The sequence below is a fragment of the Salvelinus alpinus genome, chromosome 1 (assembly GCF_045679555.1).
Source record: "Salvelinus alpinus chromosome 1, SLU_Salpinus.1, whole genome shotgun sequence".
NCBI classification, from domain to species: domain Eukaryota; kingdom Metazoa; phylum Chordata; class Actinopteri; order Salmoniformes; family Salmonidae; genus Salvelinus; species Salvelinus alpinus.
In genome coordinates this window covers 106,711,440-106,738,586 of record NC_092086.1, presented here as the reverse complement: position 1 = coordinate 106,738,586, position 27,147 = coordinate 106,711,440, and the positions used below count along the sequence as shown (strand labels likewise).

The following is a 27,147-nucleotide window of genomic DNA, read 5'->3' as shown; positions in this document are numbered from 1 at the left end:
ATCTTCGCTTATATTTAGCCAATATTGATCAGAGTTACCTTGTCCTATGGATATCTACACAGTTATAAAATTGGCAAGGTGGTGTAAGCCTACACGAAACACAGACCTTATTTTAAGTGAATCTAAAAAATATCCTATGGAATAAATGAAGGAACCGCTTTTCAGATTTTGCTAGGTGTCATGGGAATTATGACTCGCACTTTGGTTGTCAATTCTTACCATGCCCATTATTAAAATAGGATTTCCTGCATATAGAAATTAAAGTTTTTGTTTTCAACATTCATCACAGGTAACTTAAACTCTATTTTTATTCAAACAGTTGAGAGTATTTGTCTCCTAAGCAGACTTCAGTATCATTGTCACTTCAGAGCTGTGTGTGTATTTATGTATTATATTAAGTTAAAAGAAAAGTGTTCATTGTTCATTCAGTATTGTTGCAATTGTCATTATTACAAAATGTGTGTGTGATATATATATATATATTTTTTTTTAAATGTTTTTTTAAATAAATCGGCAGATTTAATCGGTATCGGCTTTTTTTGTCCTCCAATAATCGGTATCGGTATCGGCATTGAAAAATCATAATCGGTCGACCTCTAGTCCACACACACCAACACAATCGTGAAGAGGGCATGACAACGCCTCTTCCCCCTGGCAACTTTTTGGCATTCGACTGCAAGGCACTACAGAGGTTAGTGGGTACAGTCTAGTACATCACTGGGGCCGAGCTCCGTGCCATTTTGGACCTCCATACCAGGTAATGTCAGAGGAAGGCCCTAAATATTGTCAGACTGCAGCCACCCAAGTCATAGACTGTTCTCTCTGCTACCACACGACAAGCAGTACCGATGCACCAGGTCTGGAACCAACAGGACCCTGAACAGCTTCTACCCCCAAGCAATTTGACTGCTAAATAGGTAGTCCGGGAAGCTATTGGTTAGCCTAGCGGTTAGGAGCCTTGGGCCAGTAACTGAAAGGTCGCTGGTTCGAATCCCATACCGACTAGGTGAAAAATCTGTTGATGGGCCCTTGAGCAAGGCACTTAACCCTAATTGCTCCTGTTAGTCACTCTGGATAAGTGTATCTGCTAAATGACTCAAATGTAACTAATCTGCACTAACTATTTTGATTCATCACGTACACTGCTGTTAATGTTTATTATCTGTCCTGTTGCCTAGTCACTTTATCCCAACCTATATGTACATATCTACCTCAATTACCTCATACCTCTGCACAGTGACTCAGTACTGATACCCCGTACATATAGCCACGTTATCCTTACTCATTGTGTATTTATTCCTCGTGTTATTATTATAATAATTTTTTTTACTTTTTTCCTCTATGCATTGTTGGGAAGTTGTTGTTGTTTACAAAGCATGTGACAAATAAGATTTTATAATCAAAGGAAATTGGATGCCCCGGAGCTAAATTTGGAGTGTCATAGCATGAGGGTGTGAACACATATGTGAATTAAATTTCAGTTTTTCATTTTCAAAAATGTCTAAACATGTTTCGACTTCATCATTATGAGGTATTGTGTGTTGATGGTTGGGCAAAAAAATGTGAAATAAGTCAAGGGGTATGGGTTCTTTCTGAAGGCACTGTAATTCTCTGAGACATGATGATGAGACAAATGCATGAATGGATATTGTACCGTTTAGTATACGTAAGTCTGTAAATGTATACGCCACACACACAGCAGCAGTCTAGACAGTACTGGGTGCTACAATGGCAAGGTAGACGTGACACAGGTGGCGGTGGAGACAGTGACAAAAGGAGGCCAGTTCCACCAGACACAGCCCCTTTGTTTGACCTTTCCCGGCGCGGCGAGGTGACCTTTCTCGCAGATTGCTCTCTGCCAGCCTGTTGGGACGGGAGCGCCACACAATGGTGTCTGGATTCCTCTCCCCTCTTTCTCTTACCCTCTCTCTTTCATTCTCCCCTCTCTCCCGTTCTCCCCCTCTCCCTCTTTCCCTCTCTCGTTCTCCCTCTTTCCCTCTCTCGTTCTCCCCCTCTTTCTCTCTCGTTCTCCCCCTCTTTCTCTCTCGTTCTCCCCCCCTCTCTCTCATTCTCCCCCTCTCTCCCTCTCTCATTCTCCCCCCCTCTCTCTTTCTCTCGCTCTCTCTCATTCTCCCCCTCTCTCTCTCATTCTCCCCCTCTCTTTCTTTCCCTCTCTGTCTGTTTGTCTGTGAGACACACATGGCTTTTGTCTGCCACCTCTCAAACACATCTTTTAATAAGCGGAGAGAAAATGTACGGTCCACAAAACGTCATATAATATGTCTAATAGATCGAGGCTGATTCAAGAGCTCTCGTTTCTTTTTAACTATGGATGCTATTTACTTTGAGCACTGCCTTTACACCAATGTTCATCAGATAATGCTGTAGAAGTAACAACTCATTACTCTTAATAATACATGGGATTTAAAGCGCCTTTTCAGGAAACCCAAGACACTGTACAGCAATGGGGGCCAAAGCATTTCCTCTTAGACATACATCTGCAACAGTTTAAGGTTCAAAGGAAATGCTAGTATCTCTGATATGCTACACTTCCAGGTACTAGGTAGAGAGCAGACGATGGCTCGATGGATTGTTATCTGGACGATGTCTTCCTCTGCTAGCAGCTCAATGTGTTGTGGGTTTCCTAGGCATCTGTCCCTATTAGTCAGTCATAACTCCATTCGATGCTGGGGAGGGATGCTCTGTCTAGTGTCTACAGTGCTGTGCTGCAGCCAAGGTCATTTTATTATTATTCAGATCGGGGGACAGGAGGAGGGGTGAGACCCCAGCGGATTATTTTAAAGGAAAGGCATTGACCCCCATTACTACACAGAGGGGAAGGCAGTCTCCCCAGACCGGTGGACGGGGGAAGTAAATTACCCCAGAGAGTCAAGCCTGGGCTGGGTAGAGTTTCATCTGCCACTGGGGTTAGTTATTGAGAGAGTGGAGGCTTAATAAGGGAACGGCATCAACGAGCAAAAGCCTTTGTTTATAATGAGGATAACAGCAGAGCCTGTTTTATGAGGATGAGAGCAGAGCCTGTTTTTATAATGAGGATGAGAGCAGAGCCTGCTTTATGAGGATGAGAGCAGAGCCTGTTTTTATAATGAGGATGAGAGCAGAGCCTGTTTTTATAATGAGGATGAGAGCAGAGCCTGTTTTATGAGGATGAGAGCAGAGCCTGTTTTTATAATGAGGATAACAGCAGAGCCTGTTTTATAATGAGGATGAGAGCAGAGCCTGTTTTTATAATGAGGATGAGAGCAGAGCCTGTTTTTTATAATGAGGATGAGAGCAGAGCCTGTTTTATGAGGATAACAGCAGAGCCTGTTTTATAATGAGGATGAGAGCAGAGCCTGTTTTATAATGAGGATGAGAGCAGAGCCTGTTTTATAATGAGGATAAGAGTAGAATGGCTTACTCACTGACTGCATGTGTGCTCATGATGTGCATGGAGGGAATACACACACACACACACACACACACACACACACACACACACACACACACACACACACACACACACACACAGCAATGCGTTGGGAGGGAGGTGATAGTCTTTCTTGCGTACTACCTAAAGCCATGAGTGAAAGTGTTATTTCTAAGGGACTGCCAAGACATGTTGCCTTGCTTTGTTGTCTTGGGCTTCAGATGGAGAAAGTGATGTCACTGTGATTCCTGCAGTTTTACCAGGCATGGTGGTTCTTCCAGACAGTAGGAAGTATCATATGAGAAAGATGGAGGGGTGGGTGTCCGGGAAGGCGGAGGGGGATTGTCACGGTGGTTTTGTGTGTGTGTGCGTCTGGATGGATGGATGGATTGTGTGGGTGTGTGTGTGTGTGTGTGTGTGTGTGCGTGCGTGCGCGTCTGGATGGATGGATGGTGTGTGTGTGTGGGGCGTTTGGTGTTGCTCCTGCTGTTCAGACACTGGCCTTGGCATCTGTGGTGTACAGCGATGCCAACGTCGCCTGAGTGAATTCCCATCCCTCGGCAGAAAACAGAGTCCCGTTGTTCTGGTCGGAGCGGAGAGAGGAGGGCGTGCGGTCTGTCTGAGTCTCTGAGCACAGGGACGAACAAGGACACAAACACAGATTCCAACAGACTCCACAGGCTATGAGTTTTCCCTCCTAACCTGGGTTTAAATAGTATTCAAAATCATTTTGAGATGGTTTCGCTGCGCTTGGTTGAGCTTGCCTGTTGCATTGGAACCAATAGAAAAGTCCCAAAAGGGCCCAGCCCACCTACCAGTCACTCCAGGCAGGCTAAAGCAAGCACTCACAAGTATTTGAAAGATTTCAGAGTAAGTGAACCCAGGTCTGCCTCCCTCCACAGTGTCATTGGCCCACTGGAGCCAAGAACCCAGAACATTCCACTTGAGTTTATGGAGGAAATAAGAGCAGGTTGAGCAATATCTACCACCTGTGGTGCAGACTGGCACAAATTTTGACAAAAAGTGGCATATCGTATTTGTTTCTTATCAACTGTTATATCGAATGAAAATTCCACCAAAGAATGAGAGCAAGCTGTAATATTTTTCATTAAAAACAAGCTTTTTGACTCTTGGATGGATTTCACTCAGTTCCTTAATGTATGCCATTCCCTTTGAGCCTTTTCATGTGAATTTACTTGTTTTCAAAGTCCTCTATATTAGTCGACTGTGAATCCAGCTGCCACTTAGTCACCAACACTCTTAAACACACTCAATCACACATAACTTTTCCATATTAAAAACATTATAGATTTCTTTGTTGATAAAAACACTGCTTTTGTTTGTACCCTTTCACACAACCGTTCACAAGGAAGTGTTTCTCCAAGTGGCACTGTTTACTTTATGTTTAGTCTTTTGTGGTGATACTTTTATCTGTTCAGTTCAGCTGTGGCCACTGAACAAATCTATCTGCAAAACTCATTTAATATACAATATACCATAGTTCATTTATTTAAATGAACTTCTCATTTATGTGTCATCCCTTCCCTACACATGTTCATGGTATTGCACATTGTAAACACAGCACAGAGTTGCTGTGTTCAATGGGCTGTATGGTATTGAATTACAGCTGTATCATCTCCTAAAGCGCACGTGTCTGACTGTTTGCAGAGGCAGTACAGTATACAGGCATTCAAACCAACAACAGCATTATGCAGAACTATCCTATCCATTATGTTAAATGCACACCTACATATTGCAAACAGCCACTGGCACCAGAGGTTGGAACCGGTTCAGGGAACAGAACCGATAACTGGAAAATAACTACATTTTTCCAGGAACAGAATCAGAACTGGGAATAAAAGTATTCTGTACTGTTCCTGAACAGAATCGTTATTTTGAAAGCATGGGAACCGGTTAATAACGTTATTTTACATTCCAGGCATTTTTTTCCAGTCCCACATAAAATGCAGCAATGCACACCTGGTTTAATGTTAAGCCAATTCTCTGTAGTTACATTACATTACATTTAAGTCATTTAGCAGACGCTCTTATCCAGAGCGACTTACAAGTTGGATTCAAAGACATTCAAAGTTCCTTCATAGAAGACGCTCCTCCATAGGTATAATTCTGTGGGCCTAATTCAGATAATGCATGTGATGATAAGCCCTTCAAGCAAAGCCTCCTCCTCCAACCTCTATCGCTTTCTCCCTACACGCAAAGTTTCTGTGGCATCTCGCACCCTACACGTCTGTCCACTGCATGTAAATAGCTGTATCTTGCCCGCTGCGTAGCAAGCTGCTCTGTCTGCACTGATAGGTGAAGTCATTTCATGTTGAGCTAAATGTACATTTTTTATTTCAACAGAAAGGAACGATATAAACCGTAACTTTTTGGGGGGTTCAAACCGGTTCAGAACTTTATTTTCACCAATAGGTATTTTTAACCAATTAGATTTCCAGTTCTGTATGTCTGATTGGGAAGTCTGGTTCTGTGTGTGACGGTGTGTGTGTGTGTGTGTGTGTGTGTGTGTGTGTGTGTGTGTGTAACCTACAGGTAACTGCCAAAATGAAGGAAACGGCAACATAAAGTGTCTTAACAGGGCGTTGGGCCACAATGAGCCAGAACAGCTTCAATGCACCTTGACATAGATTCTACACGTGTCTGGAACTCTATTGGAGGGATGCGACACCATTCTTCCACAAGAAATTCAATCATTTGGTGTTTTGTTGATTTGGTGGAAACCGCTGTCTCAGGTGCTGCTCCAGAATCTCCCATAAGCATGTTGTTGTACAGCCACTGCGTTCCAATTTAGGCACTTATCAGTTAAGCAATTAACATCCCATTAGGGTCCTGTATAAAAATGCTGGGCAGGCCATTGTTTTGGCCATTATTTTGGCTACCATGGCTATGCCCCCATAGGATGACAATGCCCCCATCCGCGGGACATGAATGGTCACTGAATGGCTTGATGAGCATGAAAATAATGTAAATAATATGCCATGGCAAGCCAAACCATCTGTTTGTCCAAATGTGCACTTCACATTTCCATATCATAAAACATGATACCCTGGGTTGTTCTGAATAGAATGAGCCTGTTTGTCTATTGGGAAGAAAACTCACTGCAGAACACGCACCTGAATGCACTCATGACTCCATTCTATGCAAACCACAATGACCATCTGTTTCTCTGAATTGGCTTGTGAAAGCCTAACACTGTAATATCACATTTAAAAAAAAAATTTAAAAAAAATCTTAGCTAGTCATGTTGGTAATAGAACAAGCTTTCAAATTATGCCCACCTGACCTAGATTGCAATTTATATTGGGCCGATTTTTGGGTTGCGTAAACAGCAGTAGTTGTGTGATGGCGGGGATGCAGGGTTGTGTTCAAACAACTACAAGTGTGTTCACTCTAGTTCCTCAACGACACAGATAGGAGAGTTTAAAAAACACTTTATAGTTGAAGACTCTTCTTTGAGTCATAAATGTGCATGTACATTTGTTCAGAAGTGCGAACACTTTGGAGAGGTGTGTGACCACTTGGAGACACCAGTTAGTCCTCTCACTCAAACACATGTTGCACCGACACCATATTTTACAGGAATATTCTTATCATACTGAATGTATCCAGACTATTTTCAGATTTCATTGTCAACAAATGCAGAGGAAAGTACAGTAAATGTAAAATGCACATAAAATCAACAGTGTAATGTTTTTGATTCAGTGTCCGGTGAACTGTTGTCTTTAACTTTGGTCTAATCATTTTCCCATAATCTCCTAAATGTTCCCTTGCAATTGCTACCATGCTTATGCATATGCTTTTCATATTTATTCTGTAAGAAACATTTCAATGTAGCCCCATCCATATAGGCCAATTCCCATGAGTGTAAATGGTTAATTAACTCAGGAACCACACCTGTGTAGAAGCACCTGCTTTCAATATATTTACTGTCCCTCATTTACTCAAGTGTTTCCATGTATATCGATTGAGGTCGGCAATATCTCCTGTGTTCGCTGAGACCTCTCTGTGGGATGGCCAGTCCTTGAGGGAGTGTGTTACTGTGGCTGTGATGTGTTCGAGTGGAGCCTCAACCTCCTCTGCTCCAACATGTGTCTCTGAAAATGGCACCCTATTTCCTATGTAGTGCACTACTTTGACCAGGGCCCATATGGCTCTGGTCAAAAGTAGTACACTATATAGGGAATAGGGTGCCGTTTGGGACAAAGCTCTAGACTGTGGCCCCGACCGATGGAGCCTCCTGCCTCACCCCAATGTGTTTCCAATGTTCTGGCTCTGAAGACACTGAGGGCCTAGCCAGCCAGACCCAGTCCGCTATGCAGTGTGTGAATAATGGACTACCTACCTCCGCTTCAGACCCGGCCATCCACTTCACTCCAGCAGTCATAACAACTCGCACACCAAGCTATACATACTGGAAGTGGCGTCACTTGTCAGTCGTCATGGCGTGAGGAGAGATTCATAACACAGATGAATGATGGCACCAGATGGTTCATTTTCATGTATAAGGGCAGCATTATAGCAAGGCGGCAGTACATAATACATAGGCCCTGTTCTCAGCACTCCTCTGTGAAAGCTGTTGTGCAAACTGTTGATGTATGTCATTAGATGTATTATGGTGTATAAGTCGTGTATAAGTACGTCAATGGACGAGTTGGACATACAGAACAAGTTCACGCAATGTACAAAGGCCTTGTATTAGTGTTCTTAGTGTCTCCGCTGTTTTGAAATGTGAATCAGGTCCTGGCTCAGCGTTGGTTACTGAACTACCTCATGAAGAATGCTTTACCACAGAGGAATCCCCACCACTAGACCCTCGACTTCTCCAAAATGAAATATTATTCCCTCCACTGCAGTGGGGAAATAGCAGGGATGATCCCAAGGATGTTAAAGGTCTTACAGGAGGTTTGCTTTGGAACGGTCCCGATATTCGCATAGTTTTTTTTAAACTAGAGCTATTACCAAAAATCCGACTTCAGTCTGAAATATGAGCTGTACGTCACACCTACGGGATGGAATCTCATTTTTCAGGTGAATTGGTAGATTTCAGAGTATCTTGGTGTTAAAGTATTTTGGGTCACCTGTCAGTCAGTGGGTTGTTTTATTTGTCTTTTGTGGATTTATCCAATTATGGATGAATTGCTGGCTGAACAGAGGAAGGGAAGGAGGGAGATCTGTGAAGGTTGGAACTGAGGGCCCTTCCTCTCTACTGATACTGCAGAAGACAAATGGCATGTCCCCAGCTCGCCAGTCCAGTCCAGCTCCCCAGCCCAGCTCGCCAGTCCAGTCCAGCTCCCCAGCCCAGCTCGCCAGTCCAGTCCAGCTCCCAAGCCCAGTTGGCCAGCCCAGTTGGCCAGCCCAGCGCAGCTCCCCAGTCCAGCTCCACAGTCTAGTCCAGCTCCCCAGTCCAGCTTCCCAATCTAGTCCAGCGTCCCAGTCTAGTCTAGCTCCCCAGTCCAGCTTCCCAATCTAGTCCAGCGTCCCAGTCTAGTCCAGCTTCCCAGTCTAGTCCAGCCCAGTTGGTCAGCCCAGGGCCCCAGTCCAGCTCCCAAGCCCAGTTAGCCAGTCCAGCTCCCCAGCCCAGCTCCACAGTCCAGCTCGCCAGTCCAGTCCAGCTCCCCAGCCCAGCTTAGCTCGCCAGTCCAGCTCCCCAGCTCGGCTCACCAGCCCAGCTCCTCAGTCCAGTCCAGCTCTCCAGTCCAGTCCAGCTCCACAGCCCAGCGCCCAATCCAGTCCAGCTCCCCAGCCCAGCTGTCCAGTCCAGTCCAGCTCCCCAACCCAGCACCCCAGTCCAGCTCCCCAGCACAGCACCCAATCCAGTCCAGCTCCCCAGTTCATTTCCCCAGTCCAGTCCAGCTCCCCAGCCCAGCTCGCTAGTCCAGTCCAGCTCCCCAGTCCAGTCCAGCTCCACAGTCCAGTCCAGCTCCCCAGTCCAGTCCAGCTCTCCAGTCCAGCTCCACAGTCCAGCTCCCCAGTCCAGTCCAGCTCCACAGTCCAGTCCAGCTCCACAGTCCAGCTCCACAGTCCAGTCCAGCTCCCCAGCCCAGCTCGCTAGTCCAGTCCAGCTCCCCAGTCCAGTCCAGCTCCACAGTCCAGTCTAGCTCCCCAGTCCAGTCCAGCTCTCCAGTCCAGCTCCACAGTCCAGTCCAGCTCTCCAGTCCAGCTCCACAGTCCAGTCCAGCTCTCCAGTCCAGCTCCACAGTCCAGCTCCCCAGTCCAGTCCAGCTCCACAGTCCAGCTCCACAGTCCAGTCCAGCTCCCCAGCCCAGCTCGCCAGTCCAGTCCAGCTCCCCAGTCCAGTCCAGCTCCACAGTCCAGCTCCACAGTCCAGTCCAGTTCCACAGTCCAGCTCCACAGTCCAGCTCCCCAGTCCAGCTCCAGCCTCCGAGCAGGCCAGATGTTTGCTGTCAGCCCGTTCAGGTGGCTCGTAGTCGTAGCCCCCTGTAGAATGTAGTTACTGTAAACCTACAGTGAGGGAGGCTAACAGGTGTTTGCTGACGCCTCGACATCCCCCCAAGGTGTGTTGGGAAACAGGTCTCCTGTTTGGAGGGAGGGAGGCCCATGTGGCTACGCAGCGCAGGGGGTTATACAGGAGTCACTCAGCACTCTACGGTACCAACACATGGGCTCTGTACCAACACATACAGTGGGCTCTGTACCAACACATACAGTGGGCTCTGTACCAACACATACAGTAGGCTCTGTACCAACACATACAGTGGGCTCTGTACCAACACATACAGTAGGCTCTGTACCAACACATACAGTAGGCTCTGTACCAACACATACAGTAGGCTCTGTACCAACACATACAGTAGGCTCTGTACCAACACATACAGTAGGCTCTGTACCAACACATACAGTAGGCTCTGTACCAACACATACAGTAGGCTCTGTACCAACACATACAGTAGGCTCTGTACCAACACATACAGTAGGCTTTGTACCAACACATACAGTAGGCTCTGTACCAACACATACAGTAGGCTCTGTACCAACACATACAGTAGGCTCTCTACCAACACATGGGCTCTGTACCAACACATACAGTATGCTCTGTACCAACACATACAGTAGGCTCTGTACCAACACATACAGTAGGCTCTGTACCAACACATATAGTAGGCTCTGTACCAACACATACAGTATGCTCTGTACCAACACATACAGTGGGCTCTGTACCAACACATACAGTGGGCTCTGTACCAACACATACAGTAGGCTCTGTACCAACACATACAGTAGGCTCTGTACCAACACATATAGTATGCTCTGTACCAACACATACAGTAGGCTCTGTACCAACACATACAGTAGGCTCTGTACCAACACATACAGTAGGCTCTGTACCAACACATACAGTAGGCTCTGTACCAACACATACAGTAGGCTCTGTACCAACACATACAGTAGGCTCTGTACCAACACATACAGTAGGCTCTGTACCAACACATACAGTAGGCTCTGTACCAACACATACAGTAGGCTATGTACCAACATATGGGCTCTGTACCAACACATACAGTGGGCTCTGTACCAACACATACAGTAGGCTATGTACCAACATATGGGCTCTGTACCAACACATACAGTAGGCTCTGTACCAACACATACAGTAGGCTCTGTACCAACACATACAGTAGGCTCTGTACCAACACATACAGTAGGCTCTGTACCAATACATGGGCTCTGTACCAACACATACAGTAGGCTCTGTACCAACACATGGGCTCTGTACCAACACATGGGCTCTGTACCAACACATACAGTATGCTCTGTACCAACACATACAGTAGGCTCTGTACCAACACATACAGTAGGCTCTGTACCAACACATACAGTAGGCTCTGTACCAACACATACAGTAGGCTCTGTACCAACACATGGGCTCTGTACCAACACATACAGTATGCTCTGTACCAACACATACAGTAGGCTTTGTACCAACACATACAGTAGGCTCTGTACCAACACATACAGTAGGCTCTGTACCAACACATACAGTAGGCTCTGTACCAACACATACAGTAGGCTCTGTACCAACACATACAGTAGGCTCTGTACCAACACATACAGTAGGCTCTGTACCAACACATACAGTAGGCTATGTACCAACATATGGGCTCTGTACCAACACATACAGTGGGCTCTGTACCAACACATACAGTAGGCTATGTACCAACATATGGGCTCTGTACCAACACATACAGTAGGCTCTGTACCAACACATACAGTAGGCTCTGTACCAACACATACAGTAGGCTCTGTACCAATACATGGGCTCTGTACCAACACATACAGTAGGCTCTGTACCAACACATGGGCTCTGTACCAACACATGGGCTCTGTACCAACACATACAGTATGCTCTGTACCAACACATACAGTAGGCTCTGTACCAACACATACAGTAGGCTCTGTACCAACACATACAGTAGGCTCTGTACCAACACATGGGCTCTGTACCAACACATACAGTATGCTCTGTACCAACACATACAGTAGGCTTTGTACCAACACATACAGTAGGCTCTGTACCAACACATGGGCTCTGTACCAACACATACAGTAGGCTCTCTACCAACACATGGGCTCTGTACCAACACATACAGTATGCTCTGTACCAACACATACAGTAGGCTCTGTACCAACACATACAGTAGGCTCTGTACCAACACATATAGTAGGCTCTGTACCAACACATACAGTAGGCTCTGTACCAACACATACAGTGGGCTCTGTACCAACACATACAGTATGCTCTGTACCAACACATACAGTGGGCTCTGTACCAACACATACAGTGGGCTCTGTACCAACACATACAGTGGGCTCTGTACCAACACATACAGTGGGCTCTGTACCAACACATACAGTAGGCTCTGTACCAACACATATAGTATGCTCTGTACCAACACATACAGTAGGCTCTGTACCAACACATATAGTAGGCTCTGTACCAACACATATAGTATGCTCTGTACCAACACATACAGTAGGCTCTGTACCAACACATACAGTAGGCTCTGTACCAACACATACAGTAGGCTCTGTACCAACACATACAGTAGGCTCTGTACCAACACATACAGTAGGCTCTGTACCAACACATACAGTAGGCTCTGTACCAACACATACAGTAGGCTCTGTACCAACACATACAGTAGGCTCTGTACCAACACATACAGTAGGCTCTGTACCAACACATACAGTAGGCTCTGTACCAACACATACAGTAGGCTCTGTACCAACACATACAGTAGGCTCTGTACCAACACATACAGTAGGCTCTGTACCAACACATACAGTAGGCTCTGTACCAACACATACAGTAGGCTCTGTACCAACACATACAGTAGGCTCTGTACCAACACATACAGTAGGCTCTGTACCAACACATGGGCTCTGTACCAACACATACAGTAGGCTATTTACCAACACATACAGTAGGCTATGTACCAACATATGGGCTCTGTACCAACACATACAGTGGGCTCTGTACCAACACATACAGTAGGCTATGTACCAACATATGGGCTCTGTACCAACACATACAGTAGGCTCTGTACCAACACATACAGTAGGCTCTGTACCAACACATACAGTAGGCTCTGTACCAACACATACAGTAGGCTCTGTACCAACACATACAGTAGGCTCTGTACCAACACATACAGTAGGCTCTGTACCAACACATACAGTAGGCTCTGTACCAACACATACAGTAGGCTCTGTACCAATACATGGGCTCTGTACCAACACATACAGTAGGCTCTGTACCAACACATACAGTAGGCTCTGTACCAACACATGGGCTCTGTACCAACACATACAGTAGGCTCTGTACCAACACATACAGTAGGCTCTGTACCAACACATACAGTAGGCTCTGTACCAACACATGGGCTCTGTACCAACACATACAGTAGGCTATGTACCAACATATGGGCTCTGTACCAACACATACAGTGGGCTCTGTACCAACACATACAGTAGGCTATGTACCAACATATGGGCTCTGTACCAACACATACAGTAGGCTCTGTACCAACACATACAGTAGGCTCTGTACCAACACATACAGTAGGCTCTGTACCAATACATGGGCTCTGTACCAACACATACAGTAGGCTCTGTACCAACACATACAGTAGGCTCTGTACCAACACATGGGCTCTGTACCAACACATACAGTGGGCTCTGTACCAACACATACAGTAGGCTCTGTACCAACACATACAGTAGGCTCTGTACCAACACGTACAGTAGGCTCTGTACCAACACGTACAGTAGGCTCTGTACCAACACATACAGTAGGCTCTGTACCAACATATGGGCTCTGTACCAACACATACAGTGGGCTCTGTACCAACACATACAGTAGGCTCTGTACCAACACATACAGTAGGCTCTGTACCAACACATACAGTAGGCTCTGTACCAACACATACAGTAGGCTCTGTACCAACACATACAGTAGGCTCTGTACCAATACATGGGCTCTGTACCAACACATACAGTAGGCTCTGTACCAACACATACAGTAGGCTCTGTACCAACACATGGGCTCTGTACCAACACATGGGCTCTGTACCAACACATACAGTAGGCTCTGTACCAACACATACAGTAGGCTCTGTACCAACACGTACAGTAGGCTCTGTACCAACATATGGGCTCTGTACCAACACATACAGTGGGCTCTGTACCAACACATACAGTAGGCTCTGTACCAACACAGTAGGCTCTGTACCAACATATGGGCTCTGTACCAACACATACAGTAGGCTATGTACCAACACATACAGTAGGCTATGTACCAACATATGGGCTCTGTACCAACACATACAGTAGGCTCTGTACCAACACATACAGTAGGCTCTGTACCAACACATACAGTAGGCTCTGTACCAACACATACAGTGGGCTCTGTACCAACACATACAGTAGGCTCTGTACCAACACATACAGTAGGCTCTGTACCAACACATACAGTAGGCTCTGTACCAACACTTACAGTAGGCTCTGTACCAACACATACAGTAGGCTCTGTACCAACACATACAGTAGGCTCTGTCTGAAAGTGTATAAGCTGTCCAATCCTTGAGTCCTCCTGTCCTTGATACCTCCTGTCCTTGATCCCTCAATTCCTCACCTCCCTCTCAAGATGCATTAGATGAGAGGCTCAGCTTGAATTTCTTATGGAACAGGAACTGGCTCAGGTGATAACTTCCTCTTTCAAAATGTTTTCTCTACTGGACATGACCCGGGTGTCTTCCAGATACCGGTTTGGATTGGAGTAGTTGTGATCGTTCATCATCATGGGAGGACCAGTCGTGTTTCGGAAGAGTTGAGTTTCTCTTTCCTCAAGTGAACTCTGACCACTTTCATCGTTATGTTTAAAGCGGTGAATCGGCAGATGAGCACCCTGCAACAGCCTTTGGCGCACATGGCCCTGCCTCAGGTTAACACCGTCTTACTGTAGGTTTCCGCTCCCAGCCTCCCGTCGTTTTTAACCAGCCTTTAAAAAGGTCAGGAGAGATCCCCCTCAGATCAGACTTGATCTTTTTAGCCCTGAAACTCATCCCATTGATCCCAGCTTTGAGCAGATTGATCTTGGGCTGTACAACATAAAGGTCCACCACCACAGTCTATACAGCCAGACCTTCAACCCTTTATCTGCTGCACACACTGAATGACCCTCGCACATCTTTAGCGTGTTGGCCTCGTGACCCAGAACTGTCTTGTGTTAGCTAGCTCAGCCTGCATGTTAGTCGGACTAAACGAGGGTACCAGCAGCTTGCCCTTCCTGACCCTATTGAGACATCCAGCAGAGATGAACTAGCAATGGACATTTTTTTGCTGTGTCAGTCTGTTTCACCAGACAATGCATTGTTGTAGTGTATTAGCCAGGCTAGCCACAGTTTTCTGAGCAAAAGGTGGACATAAAAGACTGTAAAACACCAGCAAATCAGCGGCAAGTGATTTTAATTTTGGAAATCTGTTCCAAAGTATTCCCACGCATAATAGAGAGATATACACTGGGTCACAAGGCTAACAAGATAAAGATATAGGGAGACAGGTAGCCTAGCGGTTAAGAGCATTGGGCCAGTAACTGATAAGGTTGCTGGTTCGAATCCCCGAGCTGATATGCCCTTGAGCAAGGCACTTAACCCTAATTGCTCCTGTAAGTTGTGTCTGCTAAATTATTATCATTATATATTTTTTTAAATAAGACATTGACTGACCAGGTGAAATCTATGATCCCTTATTGAGATCACTTGTTAAATCCACTTCAATCAGTGTAGATGAAGGGGAGGGAACTGGTTAAAGAAGTATTTTTTAGCCTTGAGATAATTGAGACATGGATTGTGTGTGTGTGTGCGCCACTGAGGGTGAACGGGCAAGACAATATAATGAAGTGTCTTTAAACAGGGTATGGTAGTAGGTGCCAGGCGCACCGGTTTGTGTCAAGAACTGCAACGCTGCTGTTGTTTTCACGCTCAACAGTTTCCCGTGTGTATCAAAAACGGTCCACCACTCAAATGACATCCAGCTAACCTGACACAACTGTGGGAAACATTGGAGTCAACTTGGGCCAGCCTACCTGTGGAACGCTTTTCGGGGGGGGGAGTAAAAACAGTTCCAACCAACGTAGGTGTTCCTGTATGTTTGGTATTTGTATCAAATTTAATCAAGGTTTGAAATGTTTGTTTTAGTCAAATATTATATCTGTTTGGGCATCTTGCGGTCAATTTGTAGTTTACAAATTGTTTGTAATTCTGTTCCGGCCCCCTGACCATCCGCTCAAGAAAAAAATCAGCCCATGGCTAAATCTAGTTGATGATCCCTGATCTAACCTCTCCTTCTAAATCTAGTTGATGATCCCTGATCTAACCTCTCCTTCTAAATCTAGTTGATGATCCCTGATATAACCTCTCCTTCTAAATCTAGTTGATGATCCCTGATCTAACCTCTCCTTCTAAATCTAGTTGATGATCCCTGATCTAACCTCTCCTTCTAAATCTAGTTGATGATCCCTGATATAACCTCTCCTTCTAAATCTAGTTGATGATCCCTGATCTAACCTCTCCTTCTAAATCTAGTTGATGATCCCTGATCTAACCTCTCCTTCTACATCTAGTTGATGATCCCTGATCTAACCTCTCCTTCTAAATCTAGTTGATGATCCCTGATCTAACCTCTCCTTCTAAATCTAGTTGATGATCCCTGATCTAACCTCTCCTTCTAAATCTAGTTGATGATCCCTGATATAACCTCTCCTTCTAAATCTAGTTGATGATCCCTGATCTAACCTCTCCTTCTAAATCTAGTTGATGATCCCTGATCTAACCTCTCCTAGACTTGTTGCTTTCTCTTTATGTTGAATTAATGATCATTCTTCCCCGTTACACACACACAGTACACTACACACACACACAAATAAAAACAACAGACAAGCGCTGCGGCACCTTCCAAGTCTGTTCCTGCTCTTTTTCTCTCTCTCTTTTTCTTTCTTTCTCTCTCGCTCTCTCTCTTTCTCTCTCTCTCTTTTTCTTTCTTTCTCTCTCGCTCTCTCTTTCTCTCTCTCTCTCTTTCTCTCTCTCTTTCTTTCTCTCTCTCTCTCTTTTGGAGGAGGGAGGATTGTGTAAGCGAGCGATGAAGTCCCAGACAGGGAAATCTTAATCAGCATTCTTGGCATGTTATGGGAGCTTTGGCTCAAAGGATGTTTTGTTTCATTATTTATTTATTCTCCTTTCTGCTCTGAAACAAAAGGACAGGAGCAGCAGAGGTTTTTGCAGCCTGTTAGTGCAGCTTCTAACCTCTCCTGTGGGTTTGGCCATCAGTACAGTATGGTGTCCTATGGTATCTTCTGTATTCTCTGAATGGGTTTGAACAGGATCTCTCCCCCTTCCTCAGTCTGCTCAGAGAAGAGGAAGTTGTCCCCACTCACTGACACTGACAGACACACAGATACACACAGCCAAACTCTGGACTCTCCTCTTTAAACACAGATGGACAGAATCTGTTGGAAAAGTTCACTTTTAAGTCTCTGTTTACTCAAATTGTTTAGTTTGATTTATTTGACCTCTTTTCCTATTCCTGCTATCCAAGTGATGGGTCATGTTCATTATGGCACACCATAGCAAAAGATTTAGCAATGGAAAATGAAAACTAGCATTTCATAACTCTTTTGACTCAGTCTGAGCATTTTCTTCCGTTCATGCCTACTTAACTCTGCCATAGTATCCATAATCCCAACGAGTAGTATTCTGAATGTGAAGATTACTCCTCCGTGTACTGACCTGACTCTCGGGGCTTTGCCAGGTATTTATTCTCTGTGTACTGACCTGACTCTCGGGGCTTTGCCAGGTATTTATTCTTCGTGTACTGACCTGACTCTTGGGGCTTTGCCAGGTATTTATTCTCTGTGTACTGACCTGACTCTCGGGGCTTTGCCAGGTATTTATTCTCTGTGTACTGACCTGACTCTCAGGGGCTTTGCCAGGTATTTATTCTCTGTGTACTGACCTGACTCTCGGGGCTTTGCCAGGTATTTATTCTCCGTGTACTGACCTGACTCTCGGGGCTTTGCCAGGTATTTATTCTCCGTGTACTGACCTGACTCTTGGGGCTTTGCCAGGTATTTATTCTCCGTGTACTGACCTGACTCTCGGGGCTTTGCCAGGTATTTATTCTCTGTGTACTGACCTGAATCTCGGGGGCTTTTCCAGGTATTTATTCTCCGTGTACTGACCTGACTCTCGGGGCTTTGCCAGGTATTTATTCTCTGTGTAGTGACCTGACTCTCGGGGGCTTTGCCAGGTATTTATTCTCTGTGTACTGACCTGACTCTCGGGGCTTTGCCAGGTATTTATTCTCTGTGTAGTGACCTGACTCTCGGGGGCTTTGCCAGGTATTTATTCTCTGTGTACTGACCTGACTCTCGGGGGCTTTGCCAGGTATTTATTCTCCGTGTACTGACCTGACTCTCGGGGCTTTGCCAGGTATTTATTATTGGCCTCTGTGGCGTCAAATGTCAAGGTTCTCCAGACACCACTCTGCTCTCTCAGATCATTATGACCCAGAGAGGGCAACAAGTAACATTCTGTCACCACGCTGTCTGATGGCCAGGAGACCAGCATGGCCTTACATCACCCTGGTAGTAAACCTTCAATGAGACTGTCTGATGGTCCATAGACCAGCATGGCCTTACATCACCCTGGTAGTAAACCTTCAATGAGACTGTCTGATGGTCCATAGACCAGCATGGCCTTACATCACCCTGGTAGTAAACTTTCAATGAGACTGTATGATGTCTTACAGACCCGTTATGGCCATAGAAATATAATCGCTGAAACAGAAAAGCACCTCATTCTATTTCCATAGTTATGGCCTGTCTGGCAATGCTTCATCCTCCCAGTAGTAAACCACCCCAAAGACGGACCATTATGGCCTTAGGCCTACCAGCCCATATATGAGTGGTCCTATGTGGCTCCCATATATCACTGGACTGGTCTCAGGCATCCCCCTACGAAGTAGTAGAACTATACAGAAACGGTCTGCAATGCTGGCTTGACCATCACCTATCAATCCGTGTCAGTATTGGCAGAACTGAGAGATTTTGAAAGTGTTAAGAGAATTGTGGCAGTGTTTTTGTATTTTTCAGATTATTGACATAGCTGGACACTGTGCTTGTTTTCAGAAGTGTGTACTGTGTGCTTAAACTCAACTGGGAGTTGAAATCACAAGGGTAATCTTTCTCCCAATTGATTCAGAATTGATTGCAATATTTTGAACTTTTGTTATTGTTTTGTTTTCCTGCAGACTTCCAACATGGGACCTGAATAGTTCTTAAGACAATCGTTGTACTTTGGTCTAGTTTGTGTTCTCCACTTGGCTCTTGTTATATGTAATGCAAGCATTTGCAGATATTGGTGTAATTACAGAGGAATGAACAGTATTTAGACAAAAACAGTTACGGTATACTATGCTATACACCCACACATCAAGAACGAAAGCACAAATTAGATAACGTTACAGTTATTTACTCACTGTGACATAATGGCACCGAAGGGGATGGCTGCCGGTTTACGATCCGGTAACCAATTGTGCTATTGTGTATGTTTTTTTTGCGTTATTTGTAACTTATTATTTAAACATTTTTACTTATCTATTTTTTAGTTAACACTTCTTTTTATATTTTTTCTTAACTTCTTAAATCATTGTTGGTTAAGGGCTTGTAAGTAAGCATTTCCCTGTAAGGTCTACACCTGTTGTATTCGGCGCATGTGACAAATACAATTTGATTTGATTTATGTTTTCAATGAGTGTCCAAACCTCTGAGCTCTCTCTCTGTTTCTCTCTCTTTCTCTGTTTCTCTGTTAGATAAAGAAGTATTTTGAGCTGGAGCCTCTGGCCCGAGGGAAGAGCTGGATTCTAGAAGGCAGCTCAGTGGACAACATGGATGCCGTGAAACAGAGCTTCACTCAGCTCATTGAGCTGCTGGAGGACAAGGACCAAGACACAGGCAGGATATGAGCTGGGACCTAAACTACTGGGAACTACAAATCCCACAGGACCTGCTGAGCCACAAGAACTACAAACCACACAGGTCCCACAGGACCTGCTGAGCCACAGGGAACTACAAATCCCACATTGGTCAACAGTTAGACCCCACAGGAGCCACATCCAAGCTACAACGCCCATGGGAGGGCATACCACACAGGCAGGCCATACCACACAGGCAGGCCATACGACACAGGCAGGCCATACGACACAGGCAGGCCATATGACACAGGCAGGCCATATGACACAGGCAGGCCATATGACACAGGCAGGCCATACCACACAGGCAGGCCATACCACACAGGCAGGCCATACCACACAGGCAGGCCATACCACGCAGGCAGGCCATACCACGCAGGCAGGCCATACCACACAGGCAGGCCATACCACACAGGCAGGCCATACCACACTGGCAGGCCATACCACACTGGCAGGCCATACCACACTGGCAGGACATACCACACTGGCAGGACATACCACACTGGCAGGACATACCACACTGGCAGGACATACCACACTGGCAGGACATACCACACAGGCAGGACATACCACAATGGAGCAACCTGATCACAGAGGAACCATAGAACATGGAGTCATTCCCCTTGGCAGAGAATCTATGGGCCACCAGGGTTGTAATGGTTAGAGAAGTAAAAGACTACCAGCTCTCAAACTGTAGAGACCTGGTGGACTGACTCCCTGAAAAGTAGTGCTGAGTGATTAACGGAAATGTAGGTTTATTTTTGTTTTTTTAAATAACGAATCGGTCAACGTCAGTTCAATTATTTGCATACCTTTTACTTAGTTTTTTCCTGTGCGCTCAACGTGCCGTTTCTCTAGAGAGATTTCTCTCAGGGTTATGTTGTTCAACTCATCATACAGTAGTTACGTACAGAAAATGTGTTAATTAATACAATGACCAGAATCCATTGTGCCTACAGCTGCCTGTTCTCATTGGTTCTTGCTGGTCAAGCCTGTGGCCAGAGATGAGATGATGACTTGGAATAAAATAATAAGTCACCAAATATATATTATTTTATATACAGTTCAAGTCAGAAGCTTACATACACCTCAGCCAAATACATTTAAACTCAGTTTTTCACAATTCCTGACATTTAATCTTAGTAAAAATTCCCTGTCTTAGGTCAGTTAGGATCACCACTTTATTTTATGAATGTGTAATGTCAGAATAATAGTAGAGAGAATGATTTATTTCAGCTTTTATTTCTTTCATCACATTCCCAGTGGGTCAGAAGTTTACATACACTCAATTAGTATTTGGTAGCATTGCCTATAAATTGTTTAACTTGGGTCAAAGGTTTCGGGTAGCCTTCCACAAGCTTCCCACAGTAAGTTGGGGGAATTTTGGCCCATTCCTCTTGACAGAGCTGGTGTAACTGAGTCAGGTTTGTAGGCCTCCTTGCTCGCACACGCTTTTTCAGTTCTGCCCACACATTTTCTATAGGATTGAGGTCAGGGCTTTGTGATGGCCACTCCAATACCTTGACTTTGTTGTCCTTAAGCCATTTTGCCACAACTTTGGAAGTATGCTTGGGGTCATTGTCCATTTGGAAGATCCATTTGCGACCAAGCTTTAACTTCCTGACTGATGTCTTGAGATGTTGCTTCAATATATCCACATCATTTTCCCTCTTCATGATGCCATCTATTTTGTGAAGTGCACCAGTCCCTCCTGCAGCAAAGCACCCCCACAACATGATGCTGCCACCCACGTGCTTCACAGTTGGGATGGTGTTCTTCAGCTTGCAAGCCCTCCCCCTTTTTTCTCCAAACATAACGATGGTCATTATGGCCAAACAGTTCTATTTTTGTTTCATCAGACCAGAGGACATTTCTCCAAAAAGTACGATCTTTGTCCCCATGTGCAGTTGCAAACCATAGTCTGGCTTTTTTATGGCGGTTTTGGAGCAGTGGCTTCTTCCTTGCTGAGTGGCCTTTCAGGTTATGTCGATATAGGACTCGTTTGACTGTGGATATAGATACTTTTGTAACCTGTTTCCTCCAGCATCTTCACAAGGTCCTTTGCTGTTGTTCTGGGATTGATTTGCACTTTTCGCACCAAAGTACGTTCATATCTAGGAGACAGAACGCCTCTCCTTCCTGAGTGGTATGACGGCTGCGTGGTCCCATGGTGTTTATACTTGCGTACTATTATTATTTATACAGATGAACTTGGTACCTTCAGGGGTTAGGAAATTGCTCCCAAGGATGAACCAGACTTGTGGAGGTCTACAATTTTTTTTCTGAGGTCTTGGCTGATTTCTTTTGATTTTCTTATGATGTCAAGCAAAGAGGCACTGAGTTTGAAAGTAGGCCTTGAAATACATCCACAGGTACACCTCCAATTGACTCAAATTATGTCATTTAGCCTATCAGAAGCTTCTAGCCATGACATAATTTTCTGGAATTTTCCAAGCTGTTTAAAGGCACAGTCAACTTAGTGCCAGGTATAGACTTCTGACCCACTGGAATTGTGATACAGTGAATTATAAGTAAAATAATCTGTCTGTGAACAATTGTTGGAAAAATGACTTGTGTCATGCACAAAGTAGATGTTCTAACCGACTTGCCAAAACTATAGTTTGTTAACAAGACATTTGTGGAGAAGGTTGAATAACGAGTTTTAATGACTCCAACCTAAGTGTATGTAAACTTCCGACTTCAACTATACAGTGGGGCAAAAAAGTATTTAGTCAGCCACCAATTGTGCAAGTTCTCCCACTTAAAAAGATGAGAGAGGCCTGTAATTTTCATCATAGGTACACTTCAACTATGACAGACGAAATGAGGGAAAAAAATCCAGAAAATCACATTGTAGGATTTTTTATGAATTTATTTGCAAATTATGGTGGAAAAAAAGTATTTGGTCACCTACAAACAAGCAAGATTTCTGGCTCTCACAGACCTGTAACTTCTTCTTTAAGAGGCTCCTCTGTCCTCCACTCGTTACCTGTATTAATGGCACCTGTTTGAACTTGTTATCAGTATAAAAGACACCTGTCCACAACCTCAAACAGTCACACTCCACACTCCACTATGGCCAAGACCAAAGAGCTGTCAAAGGACACCAGAAACAAAATTGTAGACCTGCACCAGGCTGGGAAGACTGAATCTGCAATAGGTAAGCAGCTTGGTTTGAAGAAATCAACTGTGGGAGCAATTATTAGGAAATGGAAGACATACAAGACCACTGATAATCTCCCTCGATCTGGGGCTCCACGCAAGATCTCACCCCGTGGGGTCAAAATGATCACGGTGAGCAAAAATCCCAGAACCACACGGGGGGACCTAGTGAATGACCTGCAGAGAGCTGGGACCAAAGTAACAAAGCCTACCATCAGTAACACACTACGCCGCCAGGGACTCAAATCCTGCAGTGCCAGACGTGTCCCCCTGCTTAAGCCAGTACATGCCCAGGCCCGTCTGAAGTTTGCTAGAGAGCATTTGGATGATCCAGAAGAAGATTGGGAGAATGTCATATGGTCAGATGAAACCAAAATATAACTTTTTGGTAAAAACTCAACTCGTCGTGTTTGGAGGACAAAGAATGCAGAGTTGCATCCAAAGAACACCATACCTACTGTGAAGCATGGGGGTTTCCTGTAGTTCTTGACCAGGTTTGCACACACTGCAGCAGGGATTTTGGCCCACTCCTCCATACAGACCTTCTCCAGATCCTTCAGGTTTCGGGGCTGTCGCTGGGCAATACGGACTTTCAGCTCCCTCCAAAGATTTTCTATTGGGTTCAGGTCTGGAGACTGGCTAGGCCACTCCAGGACCTTGAGATGCTTGTTACGGAGCCACTCCTTACTTGCCCTGGCTGTGTGTTTCGGGTCGTTGTCATGCTGGAAGACCCAGCCACCCATCTTCAATGCGCTTACTGAGGGAAGGAGGTTGTTGGCCAAGATCTCGCGATACATGGCCCCATCCATCCTCCCCTCAATACGGTGCAGTCGTCCTGTCCCCTTTGCAGAAAAGCATCCCCAAAGAATGATGTTTCCACCTCCATGCTTCACGGTTGGGATGGTGTTCTTGGGGTTGTACTCATCCTTCTTCTTCCTCCAAACACGGCGAGTGGAGTTTAGACCAAAAAGCTCTATTTTTGTCTCATCAGACCACATGACCTTCTCCCATTCCTCCTCTGGATCATCCAGATGGTCATTGGCAAACTTCAGACGGGCCTGGACATGCGCTGGCTTGAGCAGGGGGACCTTGCGTGCGCTGCAGGATTTTAATCCATGACGGCGTAGTGTGTTACTAATGGTTTTCTTTGAGACTGTGGTCCCAGCTCTCTTCAGGTCATTGACCAGGTCCTGCCGTGTAGTTCTGGGCTGATCCCTCACCTTCCTCATGATCATTGATGCCCCACGAGGTGAGATCTTGCATGGAGCCCCAGACCGAGGGTGATTGACCGTCATCTTGAACTTCTTCCATTTTGTAATAATTGCGCCAACAGTTGTTGCCTTCTCACCAAGCTGCTTGCCTATTGTCCTGTAGCCCATCCCAGCCTTGTGCAGGTCTACAATTTTAGCCCTGATGTCCTTACACCGCTCTCTGGTCTTGGCCATTGAGGAGAGGTTGGAGTCTGTTTGATTGAGTGTGTGGACAGGTGTCTTTTATACAGGTAACGAGTTCAAACAGGTGCAGTTAATACAGGTAATGAGTGGAGAACGGGAGGGCTTCTTAAAGAAAAACTAACAGGTCTGTGAGAGCCGGAATTCTTACTGGTTGGTAGGTGATCAAATACTTATGTCATGCAATAAAATGCAAATTAATTACTTAAAAATCATACAATGTGATTTTCTGGATTTTTGTTTTAGATTCCGTCTCTCACAGTTGAAGTGTACCTATGATACAAATTACAGACCTCTACATGCTTTGTAAGTAGGAAAACCTGCAAAATCGGCAGTGTATCAAATACTTGTTCTCCCCACTGTATAATGTAAGTAATGTGAATACAGGATGGAGTGTAGAGCATCTACAGATGGACTCCAAGTAGTGTTACCTGGTTTATTAATAAGTAATCTGCAGTAATGGGCAGTCACTACCATCATTGGGGTTTTAGTAATGAAATAATATTTCACAACCAAAATATAAAACTTGAACCATAACTGTAATGGCAGTCACTACCATCAGTTGTTTAATTCTGTGTTGTTACAGCCTTGTACTTGTAATATTTTTTACATTTTATTAAACTGAAATTGAAGACCGTGATTAGTTTTTAAAAAACGAACCGAAACTGAACCGACCTCAAAAGGCACTAATCTCTCAGCTCTACTGAAAAGGCTCATATCATGTTGGAAATGTAATGCCTTGCCTTCACTCAAAAGAAATATCTCTATTTAAGACATACAGAACATCGGTTTGCCACTATCTTTAATGCTTTATTATCATTCTCATTATTCACTTCTGATTTTTCTTGTCCTTTTGATGACTGATAGTTGTACATTGCTACTAGACTGTATGTAGTATGTGAACACTGTTGTGTGACATTTAGAATAACTGGAATATGTATTGCGTCATGCTCAGTGTTTTAGGCCCACAGCACTTACTTGTCTATGACAAATGTTTTAACTTCAAGGCCTTGAGATGTGTTTTAAAGCCAAACTTTTAAAAGTGTCTTAACAAACATCTTAAACCAAGTTGCAGTATTTTTTTTTAATATATATTTTTTGCTTAGCTTCACACCATCGATTCACAGGTGGACTCTCTCAATACACAGTAAGAAGAGATTGAGACTTAATGTTAATAGTTGAATTGAAAGCTTTCTCTCACTGTTGATTCACTGAAATGCATATTGTGGAGAATAAACTTTAGATGTTAATTTTGAGTATTTTAGTAATTTGATAGTATTACCTTTTTACTGGGGCCAAAACTCCTGTCCCTCTGTGTGTAAGAAAAAGTATAGTGTGAAATTGAATGCAGTTTGCACGATAATGAAGTCTGTAGGGAGGATTTACAAATGATAGTACAGGGCCTTCACAGTGGACTGTGTGTACAGTATGTGTCTTTCATGTACAGTGATGATGACGTGTTCCTTTTTTAATGTTGTTACTGTCACCTTTGAATGTAAGAACACTCACACAGGTCAAAGGTTACAGGTTGGTTATACAGACCTGCTACTCAGAGAGATGATAGAAACCTTTCAAAGCTGTTCATGTACATTTCTTTGCTTCTTACCAATGTAACTTTTATTGGCTGCATCTACTGGTGGGGAATGAGTTAGGTTGTCAGTCAGAACAACTCGTGTTGTCTAGAAGTGACTCGAAATGCTGTCAATCATTATTATTATTAGCAGTGTTGTCAATCATCTGCGACTGTTGTCCCCTTCTGATGACATGAAGTAATTTCTTACACCCCCTTAGGGTTCAACTTACCCTTTGGGGTGCCCCACCTGGTTGTCGTGGTTACCAGATTGTCCATGTGGCCACAGGTATATCTCAAGAGTTTTCTGAGCTCTAGATCTTTAGGATATCTTGGGATACGTTTAGTCTTTTTAGAGAGAAGTATACCAATACCTGAACATATTGTTGTATTTATATTAATGTATCTACCACATTTGTGTGTGTGTGTATATATATATATCCTGATAGCCAAACTCTTCAAGCTGCCTTTTTTTTCTAATTCATTTATACCTAAATCAAGATCAATTTGTACGTTTGTTACAGATGGTCATGTTATAATCTGGAAGGGCAGGAGCGTGTCTGTGTTTATACTGGAAGAAGAAATCGACATTTAGCAGTTTGCTTTAGTGGCTTCGAGTCTATTCTGAAGTTCTACTGTGTATATACATAATTTATGCATAATTCCACTTGGCAACATGGACAATAAAGGCTAAATAAGGACATGGGTGTTCACTCCATACAATTCTTTCATTGTGTCAGGTTGCTAGGATACCTTAAATGACCTCAAGTATCAAGAAACAGAACCATATAAAGAGATATGGCCCTGTCAAGAATGATCCAATGCTTTGACAGTATTTCAGACATTCTTTTGAATTACATACTGGCTACCGTTTCCCACATAAAAAAATTAAAGATCTTAAAGATCTTCAAGTTGACTAGTGTAATTTTATGAATTATCCTAAACAGAAATGTAAAAGCAACATGCAA

At 44.4% G+C, this 27,147-nt stretch overlaps 1 protein-coding gene across 1 annotated transcript in view; it reads left to right on the top strand.

Moving 5' to 3' along the window:
- The window catches only part of LOC139537888 (ADP-ribosylation factor-like protein 15), a 68,443-nt gene extending 41,563 nt beyond the window's left edge, over positions 1–26,880 (top strand). Inside the window, exon 5 of the mRNA XM_071339769.1 lies at positions 19,838–26,880. Coding sequence (XP_071195870.1) covers positions 19,838–19,990 — 153 coding nt within the window. The 3' untranslated portion in view covers positions 19,991–26,880. The remainder of the gene's footprint in view (positions 1–19,837) is intronic.
- Positions 26,881–27,147: the final 267 nt, after the last annotated feature.